The sequence below is a fragment of the Callithrix jacchus genome, chromosome 7 (genome assembly GCF_049354715.1).
Source record: "Callithrix jacchus isolate 240 chromosome 7, calJac240_pri, whole genome shotgun sequence".
In the NCBI taxonomy this organism is placed as follows: Eukaryota; Metazoa; Chordata; class Mammalia; order Primates; family Cebidae; genus Callithrix; species Callithrix jacchus.
This window is the reverse complement of record NC_133508.1, coordinates 69075131-69086673: the sequence shown is the minus strand read 5'-3', so window position 1 is coordinate 69086673 and position 11543 is coordinate 69075131. Positions and strand designations below refer to the sequence as shown.

The following is an 11543-nucleotide window of genomic DNA, read 5'->3' as shown; positions in this document are numbered from 1 at the left end:
CTGGTATCCAACCTCTGCACCATGTGGGTCTCTAGCTAAGCAGACCTGAGCTGGTCTATACCCCACTCGAGAAGACAAAACCATGAGTCACAGCAATGTCAAAGTGTTATCAATGTTTCTATGGGCATAGTCTTAATTTCTGACTTTTCTTGTAGCAGACTGGTAGAAAACAATTCACAGAACAGTGCCTATCCGTGGGCCACAGTTTGAGTTGCACCGTTGCAGTTTTAACTACTATTGAGAAGTACCTCTTAAACACTTTTCTAATGCTTTGGCTAACATTTACAAGCCAATTGACCACGTCTTTGACTTTTTTGTTGTTCAAGAGGCAGAAAGAAAAGTGACTTTACCACCTTTTGAAACACAACTACACTTAAAGGAAGAAAAGATTTCTTTTAAAATCCATTTTGGATATTTTAACATACAACAAAACTATGGGAAGTGCCTTCAATTACATTCCTAATTCCTTTTTTTTAATGATATATATACTTTATTATAGATGTTGGATTGCACTGTTACTTATCATCTTACAATGACTTACTCAATGTTAAACAAAGTCAATGTATTCCTAATTCCTAATACTGCCTGCCCTTTAGCCCTTTAGAGTTCAGCCTCTTGTTACAATAATTGTGTGGCTGCAAAGTGGGTGAAAAGTAGACTGCTTTTAAAAGTAGACTACTAACCTTCCCTTTCCCTCAAGAGGATCTTTTAAAAGATGAACGTTTTAGAAATGTAACTTGGTGATATGGGCTTATACTTTCCCTCCAATTAAAATTCTAGGCAATCCGGTAGAAGGCAGGACTCAACTCCAAAGACTGGACTCAGACGTGGACCAAATTGAGGACTAGCTAAAACAGGGCAGTGGTGGGGAGGGGGGGTGCAGGAAGCAGCTTTTCATAAGAAATGCTCATCACTGTACCATGTTAATTACCATTGCCATGGCAACACCTGGAAGTCACTGCCCCTTAACATGGCAACCACTCCGCAACTTATAAGTTACCACCACTTTCCTAAATATTGCTGCATAATCTGCCCCTTAATTTGTATTTAACTAAAAGTGGGTATAAATATGAGTGCCAACTGGCCTCCAAGCTGCCACTCTGGGCACACTGCCTGTGGGGTAGCCCTGCTCTACGAGGAGCGGCCCCTCTGCTGCTGTGCACTACTGCTTCAATACAAGTTGCTGTCTAACACCACCGGCTCGCCCTTGAATTCTTTCCTGGGTGAAGCCAAGAACTCCCCTGGGCTAAGCCCCAATTTTTGGGTTCACTTGCCCTGCATCAGCATAAACTAAGTAAAAGAATGTCACGGATGGCTACATTTCCAAGTCACGCAGCTCTAACTTTTAGAAAATGCTGGAAAAAGTAGGGGAACATTTTGAGTTTTGCCCAAATGACTTGTTTTATGATAACAGAACAGGTTGTATGTATAGAATCGTCAAATACCAAACCAGAGAGCGAAACCATCCAGACCTGGGCTCCCTTTCAGGGCTAACTGAAAATGTAATTCAACTGGGCAAGTCAGGATGCCATAATGAGTCTTTCGGATCACTCCACCTTTGTCTACCCATAAATGCTGCAAGCCTTTAAAACCGTCACCCTAGATTTAGAGAGCACCTTTTATGATCATGTAGCCAGACCTCCCTGCCTGCTTTATATCAATGAAGGTTTCTCTTTAATACTCTGCCAGGAAATTTAATGTGGAATTCATTAGGAAAGGCCTGGCAAAGGTAAAACTGATCCCCAAACTTAATGGTTTTCAGAGAAAGAGGATAACAAAGGAATGCAGAGGACTGAGTCAATATAAAAACAAATGTGGAAATTTTCTTATCTTTCTCCTAACCAGAGTTTGGATGCACAGCAAGAAAAACAAAAGACCTCAGGGCCTGCCTTGATTCACCCAGAATTAAGGAGTGGCCAGCAAAGCCCTCAGAAACCAAGGGCCCCACACAAAAAAGTTATCTGTCCTTTGAGTCACAAAATCCAACCTATATCAGATAGTCCAATAAAAATGCACATATCATTAACAGTGAAAAAATGTTCCTCTCAGGGTTCCACAAAATTGGACAAACGGTGTCTTTCAGCAACAGAGTGAGCACTAACAAGTTCTAAAACTTCTCCCCACCAATTTATTGCTACATAAGTGTCTCTCAGTCTGATAAGTTGGGACGAATTTGTGGTTTGTCATCAGAATCATCTCCAGTGGGGTCATTTTCCTCACCCGACTCCACATAGATTGGCCAGTCATTGTCTGTATCACTCTTTTCTTGGCTTTCGGATGAAGCTTCCACCAAGCTAAGATTGATGGGCATCAAATCATCATCATCGTCAGGTGTGTCTGTAACGCAGGTGCAGCTGTCACACAGCCCAAAGCGCCGCAGCCCCTGGGACAGATGACTTGTGAATGTTCTTCTGCAGCCCTTGCAGATGATTGGACGGTTCGATCTGTGGACCTGTAATCACAAGCAGACACAATAAATGTCACAAAAAAGGAGATGAGCCTTTTCCACAAGGACCCATGTAATCTGGCCCCTGCCTGACCCTCCAGACTCCTTTCTCCCCACTCCACCTGCATTCTCTGCCACAGTCTTTGTGTTAGTCTGTTCTTGCACTGCTACAAAGAAATACCTGAGACTGGGTAATTTATGAAGAAAAGAGGTTTAATTGGCTGACAGTTCCACAGGCTGTACAGGAAGCATGATGCTGGCATCTGCTCGGCTTTTAGGGAATCCTCAGGAAACTTACAATCATGGCAGAAGGCAAAGGAGGAGCCAGCACTTCACATGGCCAGAGCAGTGGGGAGAGAGAAGGGGGAGGCACCACATTTTTTCAAACAACCAGCTTGCACGAGAACTCACTATCATGATGACAGCACCAAGGAGGGATGGCATTAAACCATAAGAAACTGTCCCCATGATCCAATCCCACAAGGCCCCAATTCCAGCATTGGGGATTACATTTCAACATGAAGTTTGGACAGAGATCCAAACACATGAGCCTTCATCTTACCAAGGTTCTTTCCACCCCAGAGCCTTTAGACACATGTGGAACGTTCCCTTCTCCCCATCATCAACCTGTCACACCTAATGAACACTTTGGAAGGAGGTCTTTTCTAATGCTCTAGGACAGTTAGGGCCACCAGCTAGCGATTCTCACCCATACTTCTTCCTTTGTTGTACTTCTCACAAATTGTTGATAAAATTCACTAGAGTGTAAGCTCCAAGAAGGCAGGGACAGAGTCCGTCTCATTCCTTACTGTATCCATAGTGCTTGGCATACAAAGGGCACTCAAGAGAAAGTAAACTGATTAGGACTTTTTTTTCTTTTTCAGAGACAGGGTCTTGCTCTGTTAACCAGGCTAGAGTGCAGTGACATGATCATAGCTCACTAATGGGCTCAAGTGATCCTTCTGTCCCAGCCTCTCAAGAAGCTGGGACCACAGGCACCCATGCACCACCATGCCTGGCTAATTTTTTATTTCTTGTAGAGGTGGAGTATCACTATGTTTCCCAGGCTGGTCTCGAACTCCTGGTCTAAAGGGGTTCCACCTTGGCCTCCTAAGGTGTTGAGATTTCAAGCATGAGCCAGCATACCTGCATAACAGGCCAGGATTTTTTTTTCCCTTTTTAGATACGGGGTCTTGCTGTCTTGCTATGTTGCCCAGGCTGGACTTGAACTTTTGGGCTCAAGTGGTCATCCTGCCTCAGTCTCCCAGGTAGCTGGGAATATAGGTGTGCACCACTGTGTTTGGCTCTCATTAGGATTCTTGACATTTTTCCCCCTCTCATTGGACACTTTTGGTAATTAACGTAGTTTTTTATGTACTTTGGATTGTTTAATTATTAGGAAGGCAGATTTGTTAGAGTAGATAGCTATATTCCCCAGATGTGCCAGCAGCTGCTTTGCTCTTGACTTTCTCATTGGTAAATGTATCACTTACATATGAGAAGAGCTTTGCATACTAGAAAAGGGGACCTGATTTCCTACCCCACACAGCTCTTTCTAAAGGCAGCAGTCCCAGGGGTCCCCTCTGTATAAGGAACTATCTTTTTTTTTTTTTTAATTGAGTGGTATTTTTTTGTTCTTGTTTTTGATTTTTGAGACAGAGTCTTGCTCTGTCACCCAGGCTGGAGTGCAGTGGCCCTATCTCAGCTCACTGCAACCTCCGTCTCCCGGGTTCAAGCAATTTTCCTGCCTCCCTCCTGAGGAGCTGGGACTACAGGCAGGTGCCACCATGCCTGGGTAATTTTTTTTGTATTTTTAGTAGACAGGGGTTTCGCCACATTGGCAAGGCTGGTCTCAAACTCCTGATCTCAAATGATCTGCCTCCCCCTCAGCCTCCCAGAGTGCTGGGATTACAGGTGTGAGCCACCACACTGGGTCTAGGAACTATCTTTTAATGTGTACACTTTTCAGGAACTCCCACCAATAGGGGCTCTGTGAACCAATCACAGCCTTCCTTTTAGAGAGCTCTGGATGCAAGATACACACAAGAGGCAGAGACGGGGAGAGGCTGATGCAAGAGCACCAGTCCACAATTAGAATAGTCCTAGTAGGTGGAAAGCGGCATCTCCTGGTGGCTTTGATTTGCATTTACTCTATGACTAATGATGTTGAGCATCTTTTCATGTGCTTATTGGCCATTTGACTATGTTTTCCCAAGAAACCTATTCAAATCCTTTGCCCAGGTTTAATTGGGTTATTCATCATTTTACTGTTGCACTATAAAATTCTTCATTTATTCTGGATACTAGAATCTTAGCAGATATATGCCTTGCAAATATTTTCTCCCATTCTGAGGGTTTTCATATTCTTAAGAGTGTCCACTGAAGTTCAAACTATTTGTGTTTGAACTTCACTTAGATTTCCCAAACATTGATTGTCTTGCTCAAAGATGATCATAGCTGTACATGGTGGCTCATTCCTATAATCCCAGCACTTTGGGAGGCTGAAGCAGGCAGATTGCTTGAGCCCAGGAGTTTAAGACAGCCTGGGCAACCTGGCAAAACCCTGTCTCTACAAAAAAAATTCAAACATTAGCTGAGTGTGGTGGTGTGTGCCTGTAGTCCCAGCTACTTGGGTGGGGGCTAAGGTGGGAGGATCACCTGTGTCTTGGAAGGTCAAGGCTTCAGTGAGCTGTGATCTCTCCAGCCTGGGTGACAAACTGAGACTCTGTCTCAAACAAACAAACAAATAAGATCATAAAATGCTACATCTGCAGCCATAAAAGGAAACAGATCATGTGTTTTGTCGGAACATAGACAGAGCTGGAGGCTACTATCCTCAGCAAACTAACATAGGAACAGAAAACCAAATACAACATGTTCTCATTTATAAGTGGGAGCTAAACGATGAGGACTTAGGAATACAAAGAAGGAAAGAGACACTGGATCTACTGGACGGTGGAGGCTGGGAGGCAGGAGAGGAGCAGAAAAGAGAACTAATTCCTGGGTGATGAAACAATCTGTACAAGAAACCCCTGTGACATCAGTTTACCTATATAACAAACCTTCTCATGTACCCCTGAACCTAAAAGTTTAAATAGATAAATAAATAAATACAACATCTTTCTAAGTGGCCTGAATGCTTTTCAGCTGGTTGGAATCGCCAGCTCACATGGAGACAATCCTAGGGGGCAGCTCAATAATGGGGAGGGTCTCCTTGGGCAGGAGCCCTCTTTGTCTGCTGCCACAGGTGGCTCTATACATGGCTGTACACCCTTCCCCCACCCCCAGTGCTGGGGTTGAGTGGGAAACTGAGGATGCAGCTTACCTTTGGTATCACACTGGTGGGAAGAGATCCACAATCCTGTCTGAGCCCTGTTGTTCTCTACATTACAATAATCACCTCTTATCAGGATCTAAACTTTCTTGGCTCTTCCCCTTAGAAAACCATCTGTTTTTAAAAAAAAAAAAATGGCTGGGCAAGGTGGCTCACGCCTGTAATTCCAGCACTTTGGGAGGCTGAGGCTGGTGGATCACTTGAGGTCAGGAGTTCGAGACCAGCCTGGCTAACATAGTAAAACCCCGTCTCAAAAAAAAAAAGAAAACTGTCTGTTTTAACTTGAATGTAAAACTTAACTCTAGCACATAAAGTTTTAACTTTCTGTAAGTGCCACCACCTGAGCTTTAATTTAGTAGCAGAAACATATTTTCAAAATTATCTGAAAATACTCCAGTAGACAGAGAAATGAAAAACAACTGGCTTTACCCTGACATTAGATGATATCATGAATCGCTCTTGCCAGGAGGGCATGGCCAGATCGAACTTACACTCAAGGCGTGGCTCCGCAGGTGCTCCTGTCGTGTGAACCTCTTGCCGCAGGTCTCACAGGGGTAGGGCCGCTCGCCCGTGTGTGAACGGATGTGCCGCTTGAGGATGCCCTTCTGTTTGGCAGTGTAAGGGCAGAAAGGACACTTGTGGAGCTTGATGGGGACCACCAGCACATCACCTGGGGAACCAAATGCTTTCATTTAGCTGTGCTGTATGCAGTGACAACCCTGGCTACCTGCCAATGGATGGGATCCACAGCTGGGGAATTCCACCAGCCCAGATGGAGGAGGACACCAACTCCGCCAACAGCCAGCAGCAAGATGTTGCAGCAGACTGCAATTCCAGTCTGGCTCCCATTAGGCCCCAGGGCAGAGTACAGTGAACTTCTTCTAAGGTCAGGAATGCCATAAGGCACCAGCTTCCACACTTCTCTGTGATTCACAGTTAAAAATTCAGCTTACATGACAACCTCAGAACACACGTGCCTTATGAGGATAACTGGAAGCTTCTCAAAACAATACTCACCCTGATAGTGTTTATTCTATTCGGTTTCATTTTAAGACTGCTGGGTGAAACTCCGTTATGGACTGATTTGTGTCCCCCTAAAATTCATACCTTGAAGTCTGTGTTTGGAGATAAAACCCTTAAGAAGGTAATTAAGGTTAAATGAGTTTATAATGATCAACTAATGATAGGACTGGTTTCCTTATAAGAAGAGACACCAGACACCAGAGATTAACTGATTATCTGTCCCCTCTCTGCATTCCCCCCGCCATTCCTCTCATCCCCACCCCTAGCACACACACAGAGGAAAGCCTATGTGAGGACACAGTGGGAAGGCTGCCATCTGCAATTCAGGAAGAGAGGCCTCACCAAAAGCCAACTCTGCTGACACCTTGATCTCAGACCTTGGCCTCTAGAAATATGAGGATACATTTCTGTTGTTTAAGCTTCCCAGTCTGGGGCACTCTGCTGTGGCAGCCTGAGCTGACTAATACAACCCTCTGAATTGATCTCACTATCTTCATAACTTGGAAAACTCAGTTATGATGGATCAGATTTCTAGACCAGAATTCATGCTTTCTTGGACAGTAGTTCCTAAGATTATTTTCCAAGCCTACATAGAAAAGGCTCGCTATGATGCAGACCCTAAATTGTTGTTAATTATATTATCTCTATATATCTGAAATCATCAAATATCCAGGAATTCACTTAAATCTTTCTCTAATTTGTTCCCTCACCTTGCTCATATAACCATTAAGGTGACAATATGATTATCGCTAACATGTATAGAAATTGTTCCCCTCAAGTTCTGTGAGTTACACTTATTGCTATGGTCATCCCTTGGTATCAACTGGGAATTGGTTCCAGTATGCTCCTTGGATACCAAAATCCAAGAATGCTTAAGTCCCAAAGTCAGTCCTGTGGATCCTGTATTTTCCATGCATGGTTAGTTGAATTCACAAATGCAGAAGCTATGGACACAGAGGGCCAACTATATTCCAAGATTTGTTCTTTATTTTATTTATTGAGACGGAGTCTCACTCTGTCGCCCAGGCTAGAATGTAGTAACAAGATCTCGGCTTACTGCAACCTCCACCTCCCAGATTCAAGTGATTCTCCTGCCTCAGCCTCCGGAGTAGCTGGGATTGCAGGCACCCGCCACCACACTCAGCTAATTTTTGTATTTTTAATAGAGGTGGGGTTTCACCATGGTGGCCAGGCTGGTCTCAAACTCCTGACCTCAGGTGATCCGCCCACCTCAGCCTCCCAAAGTGCTGGGATTATAGGCGTGAGCCACCATGCCCAGCCTGAGATTTATTCTCTCCATGCTCTGCAAGATTTACAGACTGGTTATATCATATTGTATCACCCATGAAGGCACTAATGACTCAAGCTTTCCAGGTCCTGGCTCTAGCACTGACCAGCCATGTGACCCTGGACATCTCACTCAGCTTCTCTGTGCCATACTTTCCTCATCTGTCAAACAGCTATGATAACAGTTCCCACTTGGTAAGATTGTGGTAAGAATGACATAAAGTAACACATAAAGCATAGCACGTGGCACATAGTAAACACTTGCAAATGTCAACATTTGTATTGTCGTTTCCCCGGAATTTCTTTTTACCAGGTAAGCAGTCCAGGCTCTTGTCATCTCTGTCAACACTGGAATAACTAACTCTTTTTATCTGGGGCTGGCTTGGGAAACCTAACTGGCTCTGTTTTTCCTGAGGTGCTATGAAAAGTATGGCACACCGAATTGAATGTGAGAATCCAACATCCTTTACATAAGGGTGGAAACTCTCTTTGGTTTCTAGTTCCTATCCTAATAATCCCTAACATTTTGCATAATCTACAGTGACTCCAAAATCTGTTTCCCAGGATAGAAACAGCAGCTCAAAGCTCATCACTGCTCATATACGTGGGATTGTTAAATCTCTCACTGCTCACACTGATCCTGAGGTACAAGTAAAATAGGAATGATTATATGTTTTGTTTTGTTTTCCTGAGATGGAGTCTTATTCTGTCACCCAAGTTGGAGTGCAGTGGCATGATCTCAGCTCACTGCAACCTCCGCCTCCTGGGTTCAAGTGATTCTCCTGCCTCGGCCTTCGGAGAAGCTGGGATTACAGGTGCACACCACCACACCCGGCTAATTTTTGTATTTTTAGTAGAGACAGGGTTTCACCATGTTGGTCAGGCTTGTTTTGACACAGGTTCTCCCTCTGTTAGCTGGGCAGGAGTGCAGTGGCATGATCATGGCTCATTGCAGCCTCTACCTCCCAGGTTCAGGCGATCCTCCCACCTCAGCTCCCCGAGTAGCTGGGACTATAGGCTTGTGCCACCACATGCAGCTGATTTTTTGTTTTTGAGATGGAGTTTCACTTTTGTTGCACAGGCTGGAGTGCAATGGCATAATCTCAGCTCACTGCAACCTCTACCTCCCAGGTTCAAGTGAATCTCCTGTCTCAGCCTCCCAAGTAGCTGGGATTACAGGCACGTACCACCATGCCCAGCTACTTTTATCTTTTTAGTAGAGACAGGAGCTTCATGATGTTGGTCAGGCTGGTCTCGAACTCTTGACCCCAGGTGATCCACCAGTCTTGGCCTCCCAAAGTGTTGGGATCTCAGGTGTGAGCCACAGCGCCCGGCCATGAAGACAACCTGTTTCCTAGGATCAAAGCAGCAGCTCATAGCTCATCACCCTGCTCACTCCTCTGGCATTGTAGAAACTCCTTGTTATTTACCTCCATCACCTTGGCTTTGTGCCACACACTTCTTCCTGATTACCTACAAAAGCATAAAGTAAATGGGTCTGGTGTAAGTCCTTGGAAAAAATAACCATTCACTATTTCTCCAACAGAAAAGTATGGATTGTCTCACTTTCTTCCTCTTTCCTGATCTCACTTCCCCGACATAATAGTTCACCTGAATCCTCTTACATGCCAGGCATTGTAAGACACCTGTTTACTACCTCAAGAAGTTTAGCAGGAAAGACATGTAAACATATTCATACAATATGATGCACACCTGCAAAGTTCAAAGTGATGAAGAAATATAAATTAAAAAGTGATGACTTTCCCTAGGAGTTAAGAGAAGATTTCACAGAAGAGGTTAACTTTGAGCAAGGTTTTAAAAGATGAACAGGAGTTTACTGGGAGTTCAAGACAGAGAAAGGTATCTCGGGCAGAACAACAACATATGCTTAGAGGTAAATGAGAATACGAAGTACAAAGTGGGGGTTAGGAATGAGAACAAGGAAGGGACAAGAACTAGATTGTGAGACTGGGCACAGTGGCTCTTACCTGTAATCCCAGCACTTTGGGAGGCAGAGGCAGGTGGATCACAAGGTCAGGAGATCAAGACCAGCCTGGCCATCATGGTGAAACCCCATCTCTACTAAAAATACAAAAATTAGCCGGGCATAGTGGTGTGTGCTTGTAATCCCAGCTACTCGGGAGGCTGAGGCAGGAGAATTGCTTGAACAAGGAACCAGGAGGTGGAGGCTGCAGAGAGCAGAGATCGTGCCACTGCACTCCAGCCTGGGGAACAGAGCAAGACTCCATCTCGAAAAAAAAAAAAGAACTAGATTGCGATAGTCACATACATTCATTTATTCAGCAAATTTATACTGTGCACTATGTGTCAGGCTCTGTTCTAGGGTCCTGGGGAAACAACAGTGAACAGAATAGACAAAAGTCCCTGCCCCTCATGGAGCGAACATGCTAAGAAATTTGGACTTTACCTGTAAGCCTCTAGGATTTTTTTTTTTTTTTTTTGAGACAGAGTCTCGTTCTGTTGCCCAGGCTGGAGTGCAGTGGCGTGATCTCGGCTCACTGAAATGTCTACTTCCTGGGTTCAAGTGATTCTCCTGCCTCATTCAGCCTCCTGAATAGCTGGGAATATAGGCCTGAGCCACCGCTCCTGACCAGCTAGGATTTTAAGCAAGGAAGGTACGTGGTCAAATTTTCATAGTCAGATTTAACTTTTAAATGATCCCTCTAGGCACAATTCAGGAAAAAGACTTGAGAGAGGCAATATTAAATGCAGGAAGTCCAGGTGGGAGGAGACCATGAGTCTGCATGAGAGACGACATGAGCTAAAGCAGTGGTTGCGGAGGTGGGGAGGAGAAGACACACTGAGGAGGAGTGAAATTAACAGGAGGAAAAGCAGGTACATGAGGAAACAGGAGTTCCGTTTGGATTTTACTGGGATTAAGGCTTGTGCAGAGCATCCAGGTAGGAATAAAAATTAAAAAGCAAAAGAAACTACCCAAAACTCCCCTGTGGCCAGGCGTGGTGGCTCATACCTATAATCCCAACACTTTGAGAGGCTAAGGCAGGAGGACCACTTGAACCCAGGAGGTCGAGGCTACAATGAGCTGTGATTGCGCCACTGCACTCCAGCCTGGGTGACAGCATGAGACCCTGTCTCAAAACAAAACAAAACCTGGCCAGGCACGATGGCTCACACCTGTAATCCCAGCACTTTGGGAGGCCAAGGCGGGTGGATCACTTGAGGCCAGCAGTTTGAGACCAGCCTGACCAACATAGTGAAACCCTGTCTCTACTAAAAATATAAAAATTAGTTGGACATGGTAATGCACGCCTGTAATCCTAGCTACTTGGGAGGCTGAGGCAGGAGAATCACTTGAACCTGGGAGGCGGAGGTTGCCGTGACTCAAGATGGCACCACTGTACTCCAGCCTGGGCAACAGAGTGAGACTCTGTCTCAAAAAAAAAAACAACAAAACCAAAAACCAAAAACCTC

At 44.7% G+C, this 11543-nt stretch overlaps 1 protein-coding gene across 1 annotated transcript in view; it reads right to left on the bottom strand.

Annotated features, from left to right (window-relative positions):
- Positions 1–467: 467 nt before the first annotated feature.
- The window catches only part of ZBTB8B (zinc finger and BTB domain containing 8B), a 30761-nt gene continuing 19685 nt past the window's right edge, over positions 468–11543 (bottom strand). Inside the window, exons 3-4 of the mRNA XM_035308595.3 lie at positions 6272–6450; positions 468–2452 (exon numbers count right to left, since the gene is read on the bottom strand). Of these exons, the coding sequence (XP_035164486.1) occupies positions 2150–2452; positions 6272–6450 (482 nt within the window). The 3' untranslated portion in view covers positions 468–2149. The remainder of the gene's footprint in view (positions 2453–6271; positions 6451–11543) is intronic.